At 39.9% G+C, this 17,629-nt stretch overlaps 1 protein-coding gene across 2 annotated transcripts in view; it reads right to left on the bottom strand.

Annotated features, from left to right (window-relative positions):
* Window positions 1–550: 550 nt before the first annotated feature.
* Window positions 551–17,629, bottom strand: part of ATP9A (ATPase phospholipid transporting 9A (putative)) — a 93,166-nt gene continuing 76,087 nt past the window's right edge. Inside the window, exons 19-28 of one of the 2 annotated variants that reach the window (XM_073309379.1) lie at window positions 16,591–16,689; window positions 15,049–15,138; window positions 14,784–14,928; window positions 13,340–13,404; window positions 12,153–12,308; window positions 10,563–10,627; window positions 9,460–9,568; window positions 7,827–7,884; window positions 5,671–5,874; window positions 551–4,422 (exon numbers count right to left, since the gene is read on the bottom strand). In XM_073309379.1, the coding sequence (XP_073165480.1) occupies window positions 4,286–4,422; window positions 5,671–5,874; window positions 7,827–7,884; window positions 9,460–9,568; window positions 10,563–10,627; window positions 12,153–12,308; window positions 13,340–13,404; window positions 14,784–14,928; window positions 15,049–15,138; window positions 16,591–16,689 (1,128 nt within the window). In that variant the 3' untranslated portion in view covers window positions 551–4,285. Of the gene's footprint in view, window positions 4,423–5,670; window positions 6,370–7,826; window positions 7,885–9,459; window positions 9,569–10,562; window positions 10,628–12,152; window positions 12,309–13,339; window positions 13,405–14,783; window positions 14,929–15,048; window positions 15,139–16,590; window positions 16,690–17,629 lie in introns of those variants that run through there. The other variant, XM_073309381.1, reaches the window with a different exon arrangement.

Raw genomic sequence — 17,629 nt, 5'->3', positions numbered from 1 at the left:
CAAGAAAATCTACCTCCTATTTAAAAAAAAAAGCATGACTGCACACCTTTAGTTAGCTACATCAGTGATTCAAAGAATGAACTTCTTATGAAATATAGGCTATTGTGGTAACCAACTGCAAAGTGAAATAGAGCACTGATCAGAGATCTTTCTAAAGTAAGCATGGGAAGCAAGAGCAAGCAATGAAGCACATACTGCTGTCTCCTAGAATACTATTCGTAGAAGAGCTCCATAAAATGGAAGTTACATAAACTGCTACGATTCACAAATATAAAGAAGTTGCTAAACAAGACATACATCCTTATTAAAAAAAAAAAAAGTCTCATTCCAAATAAGCACAAAATTCAAGTATAACAGAGGAAAAGATGTACTGTAACTTAAACTTCCAGTATGGCACCTATTTACTTTGTGCAGTAAATACAAACATCTGAATGAAACTTTGCTTTTAAAAACTTTTTTTTTAAAACATATGGGGAAATAGTTTACATACAAAGTGCTAAACTTAAAAAAAAATAACAATCATACCTCTCCCATCCCTGGTGTTTGTAAGTGGCAGTTTTACCCTTTTTTTTAATTGCTTTAAAAAAAAATTATACCCAAAGAGAAATACTTCCTAGATTTACAACTCTGCGCAAGAAACTAGCTACACCCCTTTCACAGAATGCTAAAGATGATTAATCACATCATTGCTAATATGAGTTCCTCATTAAGGTTATGAAGCCATTAAATATTACTGAAATTGCAATTCACCCCCGTTCTTGGTATAAGTTATGATTTTGCCAATATGGTCCATTTAGTGTAAACTGCATTGACTCCAGGAGACAGTGAATTCTAAATTATACTTTCCAAATATTTACATACAGTAGCATGGCACTGTTATTCTTACAGGACATTTAACTACTAATACACAGCTATTAGGGACAGGAGTCATTAAAATATATCTACTGTCATGTATTTTCATGACAAGGACAAGAGACTTAACTTGTCAGTCACAACAAGTTGCCAGAACCATTCTTGATTATTACATTTAAATCTGCTAAATCAAAATTTTGATCTGGGAAGCCAGCAACAAATGTATGACTGACCCTATCCTGTAACTGTAGCAAATCACTAGGAGAACATGAAGGATCTTTTTGGCGAACAGATGTCATTTACAAAAAACTGACAACCCAATTCTTCTACAACAAAGCTTTTCAGACACGGCTTTTCTTCTCTGAAACAAATCATAGAAAAATATAGAATTCAGCCGCCCCTGATACAAATCTGTATTAAAAAAGAAGAGTGGAAATGTTTTGCTGGAAAAAGTTTGTGACGGGATGTGCGAAGGTGAATTTTTAAAAAATACTGTAAACATAAATACAGCAGCTAGCTAATTTTTCCTTCTTGCTGGGTTGTTTATAGAGGATGCCACTGAGTATTCTGCTTTTATGGGGACCAGAGAAAAGACAAATCAAAGCCATGTAGCACAAAAGAAAAGCCACTGTTTTATCTTAACAAGTGCTCGCTCTTCTTATTCCTCTAAAAGAGCTAATGGACTTTGAAACATAAGACTCTAAATCAAGTATGCAGAAAGGAGACCATTGTAGCCAGCAGTGCTGGAGGCTACATTTCCCATCTTGCACTGCAGTCTAAAACATTTATTCATCCACTATCAAAATGGTCATACATAGAACTATTGAATGGTGAGGACCTGGTATTTCCCGCGATGGCATGAGAAGGAACAAAGGACCAAGGAGGAGGAGAGTACAAAAGGGCTCTAGAACACACAGTAGGGGTGAAAAGAGCCAATAGTGCAGGCTCCCTTTCCCCCAGGCTCATGGCCGCCCCTTCAGGTCAATTCAGTGTGGTGACAGCACTGTCAATTCAGAGAATGCGAAGGTGGGGAGCATGGCATGCTCTCTTCTGAGCCTAGCAGGTTTCCCATCAGGAAATCTAGTATGAACTTCATGCTCTTTGAGCCCTATTGGAGGAACAGGGCCACTGGCAACATGGCTCCAAAGAGGAACAAGCTGTCAGGAAGAGGAGGGGATCCAGGAAGATTTCCACTTATGTAGATAACCCAGAATCTACAGGGCAGAAATCAATATACTTCAACTGATCCTTTGGTGCTGCAGAATGGAAAAGCAGCAGGTTTTGACTCACCCACTCTGGGAACATCCTACATACTGCTTCAATTCATGCTCCTGGTTTCTCCAGAGGGTTCTTCTTTGAGAAACAATGACAGGTCATAAGGGCTTTTGCAGCGCAAGTGCACGCATCTCCTCCTGCCTCTCAGCCATTTATGTGATTAAATGATTGACAGATACCCAGTCCTTTCAAGGTTGCTAAAGTGTTTGGAACTTGCATGACTTGGTCTTTGTTGGACCCACATGTATCAAGGGTAGCAAGGTCATGCAGCATGTTCTTCAGAGATTAGATTTCCAAGTGCAAGTGAGACAACTAAGTAGTGCTAGGGTTTTCTGCAGCTGATAATCCAAAACATAGAGGTGCAAGTCACTGCCCACTACAGATCTCATTTTAAACACTGATCCAATTCTGCATTCAAGTTTGTAAGCCAGAAAATTTTATTTATCATTTGAATGCTTGTGAAAGTGCCAGATCTGCAGCAATGGAAACAAAAGTTGGCAACCCATCGAAGAGGTACAGCATGGCAGAGAGGGCCTGTCCTGCTGCTCCCCACGTGAGCACAATTTAAAAATACCGCAAGGGAAGTTCAGGGTATTTGGATTAGTCATTGCTGGTCTCCCTGCTGACCCTGCAAATAAGGGTGCTTAGTTCCGGTTATGACGGTGGTTTTTATGATGTGGATTCTGCTTCAGTAGAGCTGGACACTACACAACTCATTTATCACAGACTAAACAGTTATTAGATAAGTGTGACTGTCACTAAAACTATGACACATGTGACCTAGTGGTGGAAGCCTCTATTAGCTCATTGCCATACTCCTAAGCATTCCAGTCATATATTTCTGTCTCCATCCGCAAGGAATGCTTTATAAATTATGTGAGTTAATGCTTTTTTTAATTAACAACACACACACATACACACACACACACACAGAGCCCCCCTCTGGGAATTTTGCTGTTTAAAATAAATGGAAATCTTATCTGTACTTCACATTAAACAAACAACCATTTTGTGCATGGGCTCAGTTTCTGCCCGCTCTCAAACTCATGTCCACTGAGGCAAGTTCCAGTTTTAAACAATGCAAATTCCATAGTTATCTCAAACTGCCTCTCTTTGTAGACTGTGTCATGAATGGCGCATGTAGATGACTGCCTAGGCTTATTTGCAGCTCATCTTCATTAATTCAGCCTAACAGGAAACAGATTTTATGTAACTGTGAAGAGTAACAGCCCTGTGACCTTTCCTTTCAGTCTCCAAGGATTCAACACACGTCTGCCACATTGTCTGCAGAATAGGATGAGTCTCTTATTATGCTGTCAACACGTTCAAAGGCTGATCAGCTGCAAGTTTCCTTCCAAAAGGCTTTGCTTGAATTTAGGTAATTTTCTCCTATAACATAACTATATAGTGTAGTTATTTGTATGTCATCAGCTCCTTTTAACAAGAAGCACAAAAGCTAAACAAAATGGAATTTTCCCTTTTTTGGATGATATTTCTCAATGTGTATTAATTGCTGGAAATCATCAAAACACACTAGATTTTCTACATTCAGATCTTTCATTTTGATTGAAGGAAAAACTCAAGCAGTTAGGTTTTCAATTATGTATAGATCTGTTTAACACTGGAACCCTACAATCAAAACAGCATGACACCACCCAGTAGTCACCCGTTGGTAATACAGTACATCACCTATTTTAAGGGACTTCCAAAGATACACACAGACTCTCTCTACCTGAATTGAAAAGATAAATAATAATATAAAAATATAACACAATGCAAGGAACATCACAGACACTTAAACTAAAAAACAAAACAAAACATCTGTCATGTATAAACTTCAAGGTCATTTAGCAGCTTTCAGATACTCTGATCTCACATGAGAAACCAATTATCATTGCAGTTACATGCATTTGACCCCAATTAAGTAAATCCAAGTGACAAAGACTGAACAAACTCCTACACCTCCCCAAAAGACTCTAGTTACTGTTAGGTTTCAGTTTACTGCAGTTCTTAGTCTTTTTCATTAAAGCAGCACATAATATTGATTACTGCATAATCCTTATGCAACTATCGGACATAGTTCTTATGATGACGAATACATGATTTCTGTCTCTCCACGGTGTGCAAAATTAGTCTCTGCTCTGTGGGCCGAGCAGCTCTATGACGTGAGCTTTGAGTAGCTGGGGGGAGAGAATCTTCGCCTCAAGTACTTCAGGACGTAGAGGGGAAGGCAGCTCACCAGAGTGATGACTGTGACCTTCCACAAGAACGACAAGGTTGCAATGAAGTAAACATCTGCAAGGAAAGAGCACAGAAGCAATGGAGATGGGCCATAGACTGAAGTCAGAATTGCACTGCATGGGGAGGGTCAAAGGTCAAAGTGAAAGCTTCAGGGGGAAAAAATTCAGCCCAGTAAAGCTTTGGAACAGCCTCCTCCTCCTCACACACACACAAAACAGCATTTTTGCTCCTTATCTTTTTTTTTTTTTTTTTTAAACCAATGCAATTTCTGTTCCCCAACCACCTCTTGCTCTCTTCCTTTCTTGTTCATGAAGGATACAGCTTTCTCCCTAACACACTGCTCATCTCATTTCAATAAGGTATTTTGTCTAAACAAACAATTATAGACAATAAACTCGGTATGAAATATTGCAATCCTTCACCCCCCTGGCAGAATGACCTATATTAGCTTCCTTTACAGGGTCCGTAGATGGATGTTAGCTCTGGGAGTTCTTTTTCTTTGACTCGCTAGTAGTGCTGAATATGAATTATCTCCGTTCATGCTGATACCATGTAGCATCTCCTTTTACCCATTTACATTACATAATCACGGAAGCACTGTGGATATATTTGAAGTGGATTCAAAGATGAGCCACAATACTTTCCTGTACAAGATAGCCTTATTGCACATGGAGGCTTTGAACAAGAAAATGAGAGGGCTGTTTTATTCTGTAGCAGGATATCATCCTGGGAGTTTACAAGGCTTTCTGGGGGAAGTAGTGACATCTTGTGGTCCCTGATAGCACACTGAAACACGCTGCAGGGATCTGATATTTAACAGACTGACTGCCCAGGGAAATGTGGAATTCATTATCTGTTTTCTTCTAGCATGTGAGGTGTGTCTTCCATTTAGACAAATGAAAATATAAAACAAAAGTCCCAATGAAATAAAGAAATTGAGACAAGTTTTAGTGAGTCCACTACTACATGCAGCTAATGGACATGGTCTTTCACTCCAGCAACAAAGGGTGATGCTTTTACATTCAGAGGTCTCAGGTTCAGTCCCCACAGATGACCCAATCAAGTGGTGTTTTGTGTAGCATATTGGCCAAGTGTGTCTTTGTCCCTCTCTAGTGGCTGGACTGTGTAATGAGATCTGAGAGTCTGCTACTGCCTTCAAGCTAACGGATCTGGTCCCTGGGGTAACTTACAGTAGGTTAGTTCATCAGCAGTTGTGAGCCCAATTCATTCCCTTAACCTCTTGTTAAGCATGTAAACATTTGTCTGAAAAGACCTAAAGAAATACAAGATATTTAACCTTACCAATAAATTCATGTAAGAAGACCAGAGAGGCTATGTAGCAGGAGAGGCTGAGCAACTCTGCCACTATCATGAGCCAGTGCCATGTCTGGATTGTTAATGCCACCATCAGCAACTCTGTAAGAATCAGGGATGTGAAGGAAATGGCCACAATGTGGACAAATTCAGACTCGAACAGCAGAAGAGCTCCATACATAATGATACTCCCTGTGAGGAAAAAGAAGGAGAGAGGCTGGATATCTCACCGCTAAACATCAATCTAAGTTCTAAACATCAGTCTCAGTCCTGAAAGAGCAGAAACATATCGTCACCTCTTAAGACAGTTTGCAATGGCTTTTGGTAATGCATGTTGGACAATAAATCAGTTATTTATGACATGGCATTAAGAAGATAAAAGAACTCCTGTACAATGAGTAAAAGACATCACACAGGTGGTCAATGTTTCATGGGGCATGTCAGATTTACTGATGTGGAAATATGAAGTATATTATTTTAGCTACTGTCGTAGATCACTTGAAGATTATGGTGATCTATTTGTCCTTACAGAAAAAAAAGGAGTCACCACTCAAAAGAGAAGACATATATCAAACTCTTGTAACTTCTACTGTGCTGCCCTGAAGTCCAGATGGAAGCACAAGGTGTAGGGATGCTGAGTGCATATAGTTAGGTTTTCTGTGCCCTCCGTGGGCCATGTTCTCCACCCTAAACAAGCACAAATTAAAGCGGCATTAAGGAAGCATTATTTTGGGCCTCTATTCCAAGTTGGAAAGCTCACACAACTCCCTGCCCAGCCACCTGCACAAATAATTCATGTCAGCAGCATGAGTAATTGGCACCAACATCCATCACACAATAGTTTCTGAGGGGAAACCCTACAAGGGACTAGAGACTGAGCCACAAAGTTCAGATCCAGCTCTGAACTTTTCAACGTTTGAGGCTGTTCAGTTTTGGGTCAGGCCCACCACTGCTAGCAACTAGTCTAATTGTTTAGCCTGCTGCTTTCTAGTCATTTAGCACAGAAGATATGAAGTCACTTTAACCAAATACTGTATTTAGGATAGTGGCCTCATCTGAGAAAGAACTTTTCCTCCAATGCATCATCCTCTGGCTTTGACTTTCCACCACTTGTGAACTTCCTATAAATGTCTTGGCTTTGCCTTAGTATTTATAATAGCAACAGGAGACCATTATTCCTGCCATAGCATTCTACTGCACTAGACTTATCCCCTGAAATCTAATAGAGGTTTTATATTGCTGGCCCCACTCCCCATTTAAGGATGGTCATTTAAAACTGCTGATTTTGCCCCATATCTTCCTGCTTCTGTTGATAAAGGACTTTTGGAAAAATATCCTTTTGTCACAGGATCGTATGGCCATTTTAACTATACAACCTCAACACTATATGTGCATGTGTTGCATGCTTCCTTAGCAAACAGCAACAGAAATCACTTGTGCTTGAGGTTCTCTCTTTCTTTTTTAAACCAACAGGCTGACTTCCTAGGAGCTAAACCAATGGGTGCATCCACACTTGAAACAAACACAGGGTATTCAAAAAAGTTTTGTTAATAGCTTCTAGAAACTTGAAGATAAAATCCCAGATAAAGTGGAAGTTATTTGATCTCAAGAACTAGAACTTTCTTCAGATTCTTCACTACCAGAAAGGGTCATTTCCTTGGCTGGGAATAAGACAATCATCTCAGCTAGGCAGTAACCAGAACTGGGACTATTATGACTCATAGATAATACTGTGTTTATATAGTGGTTTCCCTTAAAAACAAAGGCAAGTGTCATTAACTTCATTTTACAGGTGGGATAACTGAAGCAGGGTATGGTGAAGAGACTTGCCCAATGTCAAAAAGCAGATCAATTGCCACTGTGGGAACAGAACCCAAATCTCCTGACTCCCATGAGGTCTCCTATCATGACCCAGTACTTCAAAATGTTGGTAAGCCACTTGCTAAAAATGTTTAGTTTTAGGTGATTTTTTTTTGCATTAGTAAGATAGTTGCTATCATTGTTCTGATGCAAGGAATGGCTATTTCCACCCTATCCTAAAGAGTCATTATTCCAGCAATACTCTACTTTTGATAATACAGCAGGACAGCTATATAATTCCCGACAGGTATGGGAACGCTGAGAAAACAGATGCAGTTTCTTACCTTGATAGATACTTATCAAAACCCATATTAAAAATGTTTTATATGACAACGGTCGCCCCTATAAAGAAAAAGAAAGACAGCAAGTATGACTTTTGAAAACTAATTTATAGGTTTTCAAGCAACTCTGACTCATAAATCTAAAATAGATGGTTTAGAGGTGACCTGCAAAGGGAAGAAAATTGATGTCTTTTTTGTGCTTCTTCATGGTGCATAATAGGCATTTGACTGTACTGTCACGATTATTTTGGTATAAACAGTGCTTCTATATATCAGTATAGTTATTCCTGTACGGGAATGGGAATAAACTATGTTTTGGTATAGGGTATCTTTTTACCATTAGAACTGCATCCACACGAGGGGAAATCTGGGTATAAGTAAAAATGTAAAAAAATAAAAATCATTCTTCTAACTAACATAGCAGTACAAAACACTGTGTGTAGACCAGGCCTAGGGATGGTTGGAGAATTAGTGGTTTATGACCTCAGAGATCACATGAGAGTGAAACCAGATGGAGATGGGCGGCGACTTATTCAGACTGTTGGAAAACACTCACTTTGCTTCTGTTGGACTCCATTTAATGGAAATTCTTGGGGGAAAGGATGTCTTTGTTGAAGAATCAGCTCACCCTTCCCTTCAATTAAGGATGTTCCTAGTCCACATACCCAAATCCTTCAAAGAGTTCTCCAGAAAAATAAAAGGGTGGCAAGGCTTGGCATTCCTCACATTTCTAAGGTAAAAATCAAATCAAGTGGACTTCCCCCCACCCCCCCCTTTCTTTTTTTTTAAACAAAGAAAACTCTTTCAGGCTTCCCGTACACATCATAAAGCAGCAAAAACAGCACAAAACCAACCTTTTGTTCTCTTTTTAGGTCACCTGTAAGGCAAGTCTCCATGCAAGAAACCATCTGAACTACTGTTTTTGAATAGATCATAAGCAGTAGAACTAGTCCAGAATTTTCCGACAGAACAGATTTCAATTGGAAAATACTGATTTCACAAAATCAACCCATTTAATGGGAACACATCAATTTCAACAAAATTTTCAACAGAAAGGAGGGGTTGGTGGATTTTCCTCCCAGAGTTCCTGTCTTTCTGTCCCCATAGCACGATGCTGGATCCCTATCACTGTCTCCCCTTCCCACAGCTTCAGCATGGTGCTGGGTCAGTGCCTGCTCCATCCCATCTTCATGTCATCAGGGCCCACCACTGGTGGAAGTGAGAAGCCATGATGAGAGAAACACAGAAACTGAGGAAAAGTGGTGGAGGTGTCATGTTCCAAAATCAGAATATTTCTTTTTTGTGGGAAATTCTGAGGTTCGATAGTTCATTCTGATTTGAAAGGAAACAAAATCTCAAACATTCAGAATTTTCCACAGGATGGAAATTCTATTTTATGGTCTGTTCTAATAAGCAGCTAACTGTTAACAAACACAACGAGCTGTGAAAAAATAAAAATAAGTTAAAATTGTAAACAGAATTGTGTGTCTTGACAACTGTACTTTCAGAGTCATACAATAAATTATCATGTCTATGGATATCGTGTTTGGTTTTTCTCTCTGAAAGCCAGTTCCAAATCAAGCCAAAGATTATATATGAAGCAGATGGAGGAGAAACAGAATAAGATCTACTCGACCTTAAGAAGATCTTTGTAGAGCTCTGGATACAACATGGCAACCTCAGATTTGACATCCTTGTCTAAGACCAGAGAGAAGACTGGAAACATTGTATAGATTGTGGAATACCTAGCAGAACAAGACAGGAGACATCAATAGAGCACACATTGTTTAAGCCATAAAAATGACTACAGCAGTCTTCAAAAAGGAAATATATGCTGCTCCCTGCATCTCAACAATAGTCACATCATAAACTCAAAAATGGAACACAGTACTGTATGTACAGCAAAAAAAATTGCAACATTTACTACTTTAAATTTATGAATAGAACTATTCCTAAACGGAAGCTGCAGGTATTGCAACCGATGTTACACATTTTCCAATAGAGTTTCTACTCCTTTAAGAGCTGGAACTCTTTCAGTGCTGTATTTGACTATGTAATTCAGTTCAGAGGGTTGGGCTGGGTTTGTTTGTTTTTTTTGAACACACTTATCTGAGAGCACGAGCAAATGTATATTATGCAAGCACCATGACATGGGCATAGTGAGATTTGGGGCTGTACCTCAGAGCCCAGAGGGAGGAGGAGGACTAAGGTGACTTTAAGCCACCTTTATACCTTCCTTATTCTGGGCTGCTCAGAGGGAGATACAAAGGTCCCCCGGCAGGCTATGCAGGTGACACAGCCTTTGCCTAGCTTCTTATGGGTAGTACTGCGGCCCAGAATCTCCACAGCATTGTGTGCTGCAGCCTCACCCTTGCCACAATCCTGTGTCATGGGCTCACAAAGACATCACTAGAAGATAGCCTGCTTCTGTCTTCCTCAGTTCCTGAACCAGGGGAATTCTTCTTTGGCCAGATCCAGGGCTTTTAGAGCCCCTTTACACTACCCCGCCTTTTACAACAGCATACAGGGGCTGGAACAGGGATGAAACTTTCTCTCCAGTTTCTGAAGTGGCATTTGCAGTAGGCATCAATGAAGAGCACTACTGAGCACTTACCAGTACACATACTAAGGAGACTTGCATACCTCTGATAAACTTCCACACGTATCACTTTTCAGACAGGAATCTATTCATTTTGCACAGGGTTTTCACATTTTTTTCCTGAACAATTTTGCTCTTACCCAATAATGAGGAAACCCTGGTAGAGAGGAACTGATGCAAAGTAAAACACCGATGAGAAGACAGCCTAGCAAAGAAAAGAAAAGGACTGTCAGGCTTCAAAAGCTGCAGTGTAAGTTATATTTGATAAATCCTACTTTATCCAAACTGAAAAGTATTTGAAGTAGACTCAAAATTCTTTAGATGAAGACAGGAGACTGTAAAACCGTTCCCTTGATTCCTGCACAAAACTTGGATGAAGGAGAATATTTAACAGCAAACTGTGAAGAACTGAACCCTTTTGGTAAACTTCTCTTTATATAATCCCGCAAAAAGAGAGGTTGGAGTGTTTCATCTAAAGCCCGTTGTTTTCATCCAGATGTCCTAAAGGACAGGGGTTTAGATATGTGTAGCTCACAATGTTTTCACAATGTAAAATGTATTAGCACTTAGTGATGGAGACAAAGGAAAGAGAAACTCCAGCATGGACTTTTGACCTCAGAATGGGGGTGGTACCTGCATTCTCAAAAACAGGAATGATCCCGTATTTTACTGAAAAATGTTTGTTTAAAAGAGATGTATTTGTCAGCAGTCTTATGGCTTGAAAGAAAAACTTCCAAACAGTAACCACTGTCACCAAATATGTCCAAGAATCTTGCCCTCATAGCTGAAGACAGAATTCTGCTCATGAACTCATATGTTTCTTTAAACTATCTCAGTCTAACGCAACCTATTGTTTTTAATCAACTGACAAATACACATCAATCTTGCTTGCTCAATACTGAAGTTGTGCAAACATGATGAAAAATACCCGAAATTCTATGAACACAAAACATATTTTGTCATTGAGGACCCCATTCTTTTTCCCACTGAAGTCAATCTCTTTTGGCTCAGTTTAGCAAGATGCGGAGCACTTAATGTGGGTAACACATGCCTCAACTCCTAATGAGGTCAGCACCTCCCTAAAGTGCTCAGCACCCTATAGGACTGAGCTTTTAGTAGGCCCTGATTCAGCAAGGTACCTAACTTTAGGCACACGAGACGTTCCATCGAGTTCAGTGGGGCTCCTCATGTGCTTAAAGTTATACATTCTTAAGTAACTTGCTGAAGAGAGGCTTTAGGAGCCATTTCATACTGAAGAAAGCTCATGAAAGCTTATGCTCAAATAAATTGGTTAGTCTCTAAGGTGCCACAAGTCCTCCTGTTCTTTTTGTGAATACAGACTAACATGGCTGCTACTCTGAAACCTGAAGAAATACAATATTTTATAAGATTTCCATGGAATGGCTGTTGTCACACTGACATATATGTGAAATCTCCAAGCTCACACGTTTTTGATGTTTGATGTTTGATGTTGTTTTGTTCCCAAAATAAAGTAAAATAATATTTTGAAAAAAAATTGCTGACTGTTCAAAAATGGAAACACCTTTACATGGAGGCGAGCCTCTTCTCATGCAAAAAAGTTACCCTTTTTTCAAGATCAAGCCCACTATAGTTCCAAGGAGAGCCAGGGACTGTGTCAAATGCGAAATGCAAAGCTTGTTTTTTGAACTTTTCACATTCCCTCCCCCATCACACACACACGCCCCGCCAAGATGGACCAGTCCATTCACCTGCATCGTACTGATACACAAGCTTCTGTGGATCACAAACTGGCTGAGAGCTGCAGATCTTTTGTAGCTGTTCCTTCCATGCACCATCAGTAACCGACCCAGATGTTTAAACTGAGTGATAGAGAAATCTGCTGCAAGGGATGCTTGTTTTCCTTCCTATGTAGGGTAATAAATCAAAGACCATGAGATCACAAGATTACATAAGATTAAGAAACACCATTCATGTTAATACATGCCTAAACAGTATTGACAGTAAAAATACCAACTCTGCCCACTTCCCCTCCCCCCAATATATATATATTTATTTTAACAGGACTGGATGAGGAAAAAACATTATCTTAGCATCTCTATTTCTTCTCTCAGCCCCCAGCTGCTTCCCCGATTTCCTCTATCTCCCGCCCCCAACACTCACGCAACGAATGAAAAGACCATACAAGGACAATTCCTATTTGGTTTCATGGTTCAAACCCAGAAGGAACGTCTGTGAATTACGGTTCACAGCATGCATGTTAGTGTGGCACTAACATCACCTATGTTACCAGATGCTATATCGGGAACATACCCACTGTCAGTACCACAAGTACTCAAATGAAAATGTCTGGATGAGAAGTGTACTGCAGTGGCTATGAGAGATAATAGGATACCACCATTTACTGGGCCAGCAAATGAGTTATAACACAACCTTTTAGGCTCACAAGGTTGCTTTCAAACAGCCTTGATTTTATTTTTTGGCCCATTTCATGCACAGCCTTTACACTCTTTGCAAATGCATTCCTCTGGTTCCAAGGTATGTAGGTATTCTGTACAGTAAAGTGGTGGACTCCTGAGCCAATGTCACTGTTTTCCAAATTAATACAAAACAGTTCTAATGAATATGTTATAGAACCAGCTACAACTCAAATGTTTTGAGCATCTATTTATAGTGATGAAGCAAGAATGAAATAGCCAGGTTTGACTATGTGGAATCCTCTAGTAAATATCAACATGAGTTTTGCTAAATCACTGCCTATTTTTCATCCTAACCTGAAAAGGGCCAGTGTTTTTGGCCCAATGTCTTTTCTTCTCAAGGCAGGTGCTCTCTCTATGACATGAATCAACAAGGATTCAATAAAAGGGGCACTTGGAAATCAGCCTCTGCATTTATATGACAAATCGTATCAAATGTGATGTGTGTTTCATAGTCTCACCTTTCCTTCAACCCCAACACCACAGTCAGCTTCTTGAATCATGCTGACATCATTCCCTCCATCACCTGCATGTTAGAGCACAGAGAAAGGACAGGGAATATGGTAAGAGAGCCACTTATTATAGCAATTGAATGTAGCTAAATTAATAAATTCATAAACTTTACAGTCAGAAAGGATGTTAGCCCATGGGGAATTAGAATAAAATCATCAGGCTTGACATGTTCAAAGTGAGCTAGAAGGAGTGGATGCCCTCAATTTTAAATAGGAATTGGGTGTTCAAATGTCTTGCACAATTTTTCATAGATTCGTAGGATCTTAAGGCCAGAATGGAGCACTAGATCATTTAATCTGACCTCCTGTATAACACAGGCCATGAAATTTCATCCAGAATATTGAAGTAAAGTTAGCAGCTTGGCTTAGAATTAGAGCTTCAAAATGAGTGTTGTTGCAGCCGTGTTCATCCCAGGATATGAGAGTGAGAACGGTCAGTGAGGTAATATTTTTTATTGGGCCAAAAAAAGATATTACCTCACACACCTTTGTCTCTCTAGCTTCACAATGAATAATTTTTCCATATGAAATGTGAACTCTTCTTTTTGTGAAACCCAACCTCAATATTTGTGAAGTTTTTCTGCCCTCCCCCCTGCCAAAAAAAATCATGAATATGCACAGTTTAGTTTATAGGTTATTCCACAAAACACTTTCATTTTATTTGTTATTTCTTGTTACCACTGATGTCACGAGGTGTCACAAAATATTTCCACTTCCGTCATGAAATGAAAGAAGACTGCTTAGTTCGAAAACAGAAGAGTTGCCATACCAGGCAACACAGGTCTTACATAATAATAAAGGAAATTTCTTCCTAACTTCAGCAGTTAGTGGCTGGTTTATGCCCTAAAGCATATGGGTTTATATTCTCTATATGACTGTAATTCAGCACAGCACTTTAAGTATATGCTTAGTTTTAAGCACATGAGTAGACCAACTGACTTCATAATACTTATGTACTTTAAGTACTTGATTTTATAGGGGGAGCTAATGTTTTTAAATTCATATCTAATATAAAACATTTTATAGGTTTGACCTCAATTTCTAGTATATGTAAAAAAAGCAGAATTAAATAATAACAATAAAAATAATCTTTCAGGCTTGTTTACGCAATAAAGAGCAAGAGGACAAAGGCCCTTGTTTTTTCTTTGCTGAGCACTTAGATCAGGAAAAGAAAATAGTGTACTGTATATTCAGAAAAAAAATTAATACTAAAAATGATCTATTAATTTTTAACTAAAGGAAAGCAGACTTGTATGTTTTTCCCTCCGTTTGAGAAGAGTTGAATCCGTTTCTCTTCAATGTCTTAAAAATTAATTAAAAGAAAAGTGAATATAAAAATGAGACTGCAATGGATAGCGATACCATAAGTTAGAGTTTCTCTTGCGTTCCTCACCTACAGCGCAGGTCAGTTTGCCAGTTCTTTCCTTAAGCAAGCGCACAATCTGGGCCTTCTGTGTGGGGGCACATCGGCAGCATACCACAGCTGGACATTGGCAAGCCAACTCCATGAACTCGTACTCATAGTATTTCAGACACACCTGTTTTACAGGAGACGGAAGTTTCAAAGATGATTATACGGCATATATTTCCCTAAACCAAATCACACACATAATACCCTTGGGACTCCTATACAGATGTCATAAGAGTTCGAAGCTTACCTCTAGCGAGTCACCAGAAATCACAAGCGCACAGTCATGTTTCCGACGGAACGCATTCAGCTCCAAATGAGCTTCTCCGCGGTTAGTCACCTGGAAATGAGCACAGAAGCTGAGAAAGTATGTGATTGGCGAGAACAAAATAAATTAATACAATCCTGAACACATACTCCAGGACGCTGGCAAATCAATCAGGTTATCAAACATACTTCTGACTAAAAAGAGAACCAAAAAAACCGGGGGGAAATTAAAGTCCACATTTTCAAGTTTCGTGTGTGTGTGTGTGTAAACTGGGGTTTACATCCCCATCCCTATTGCCCTCTTTGTGTGCAAACCTCAATTCTCATTCCCTTGTCAGGGAGTGGGGTTTGAATATGCACAAGAATCTTGAAGACTTGGGCCTAAAACTGTATTTGAAAGAACAGAAATTAACCAATCTTCTTATGAAATATGCATCACATCATTTTTTGCTGAGACTTTGGAAAATCAACCCTAGGTTTCTTATTAGTGTTTGCAGAAATGAACAGCACAGTTACACAAGGGCCTTTGCTCATGAGGGCTGAAATAAACGGCCCAAGGTGTGTGCTGGTTTTAGGGTTACATGACTCCTGCAGTGGTCAGGTGATGAGGCAACAGTCTGGGGACTGATGCCCTTTCTGGGAGTGCAAGACATGCCAGATTTTTTTAGAAAGTAAATCATTGAAAACACAAATTAAGCACAGGTATGTAAGAACAACTACTTTGTTTCATCAAACTTATGTATTTATTAAAATTATACATTTTTAATGATTACTGTAATATACAAATAGAAAAATATTTCTAGGTTTAAAGAACTGACCTACTTCAATGATTTTTGATAAGGGGTGCGAGAACATATTTTGAGAACCAAAGGGGTGAATGCTGCAGTAAAGGTTAAGAACCACTGGACTAAGGGATGCCCTCTGAGTATTTTTGGAACCATGAGGAGAAATTACATAGTTATTACACGGTCCTCCTGGAACTTCAAAAACTGTAAATCTCAAGTATCGTCAGTGACCTGCCCAATTTCACTATTATCTCTGCTCATGGGACTGAAGTGATCTATTGGCATAGTGCCCACTCAAGGCCCTCCATGATGCCAAACCACCATTGCAGTGTGGCAGAACAGCCCTGTGTGGAAGGGAGGAAGACACTTTACTCTTGCATGCTGCAGGGGCTCCATGCTAGCTCCAAACAGAGCAGCACAGAGGGTAAATCCAGCACTACTGAAGTCAATGGGAGCTTTGCCACTGACTTTGATAGGTGGAGGATCAGACTCGAGGGGAGATCTGAGGTAGGTGTGTATCCTGCTTACGCTAAATCACTGGCCAGGAACCACCCTTGTAGGGAGTGCAGAGCAGTAGCCATTATTCCAGGCCACAGGCTGGAGGAAGCACCATGGAAGTAATGCACAATAGCCTGCCTATAGATTGGGGTATTCTATCCCTTCTGATCCTCCACTTAATTCTTAACCAAGTCCAGAGAGGGGTGAATTTCACCCACAGGGAATAAGCGTACACTACTCACCAATCTGAATATATGAATGTCCTGGGTTCTGGTCACCAAATGAGCATTTTTCGCTGTACAAGTAGCTGTTTCTAGCTTATCCCCTGTCAGCATCCACACCTGAAATTCAAAGTATTTTTATATCCCCAAATAAACACAAAACCTAACACACACTATGTTTACAGGGAACTTCTAGGAACTCTGGGGTCTTATGCATGCAAATAGACCATATTTACAACAGAACGTGTGTGGTGTTCAACAAATTCCTCTACAACAGAATCCCATTTAAAAAGGGCAGGGAATTCCCCTACTCACAGAGGAACTGAGGGGTTTGAAAAATGCTTCAGTATACAGTGGGTTAAGAAATGTGCACATTTTTCCACCTGGCATTTCAAGACTTCACTGATAAAACACAAAACATAAATTGAAGAGGCAGACCCTTTGAATGTCTCCCCATCCTCAGCAAGTTTTAGACAGAAATCTTTAGCCCCCGCTGCAAATAGATCCTGCATGGCCCTGCCTGAAATATAGATGATGCAACTGCAGTTAGCTCACCACCCTTGTGTGTGTGGAACAAACTAAACATAAGAATGGCCACACTGGGTCTTACCTATGGTCCATCTACCCCACTATCTTGTCTTCCAACAGTGGCCAGTGCCAGCTGCTTCAGAGGGACTGAACAGAAGAGAGATTCATCCTCTGCTGTCCAGTCCCAGCTTCTCGCAGGCAGAGGGTTTAGGGACACTCACAGCATGAGGCTGTGTCCCTGACCCTCTTGGCTAATAGCCATAGATAGACCTATCCTCCATGAACTTATCCAGTTCTTTTTTGAACCCCCACAACATCCACTGGCAATGAGTTTCATAGGTTGACCATGAGTTGTGTGAAGAAGTACTTCCTTACGTTTGTTTGAAACCTGCTGCCTATTAATTTCATTGTGTGACCCATGGTTCTTGCATTGTGTGAAGGAGTAAACACCACTTCCCCTCTCTCCACACCATGACTTTATAGGTCTCTATCATTCCCCCTTAGTGGTCTCTTTTCTAGGCTTAACAGTCCC

Source organism: Lepidochelys kempii, chromosome 13 (genome assembly GCF_965140265.1).
Source record: "Lepidochelys kempii isolate rLepKem1 chromosome 13, rLepKem1.hap2, whole genome shotgun sequence".
Lineage (NCBI taxonomy): Eukaryota > Metazoa > Chordata > Testudines > Cheloniidae > Lepidochelys > Lepidochelys kempii.
This window is presented reverse-complemented; position numbering and strand designations above follow the sequence as displayed.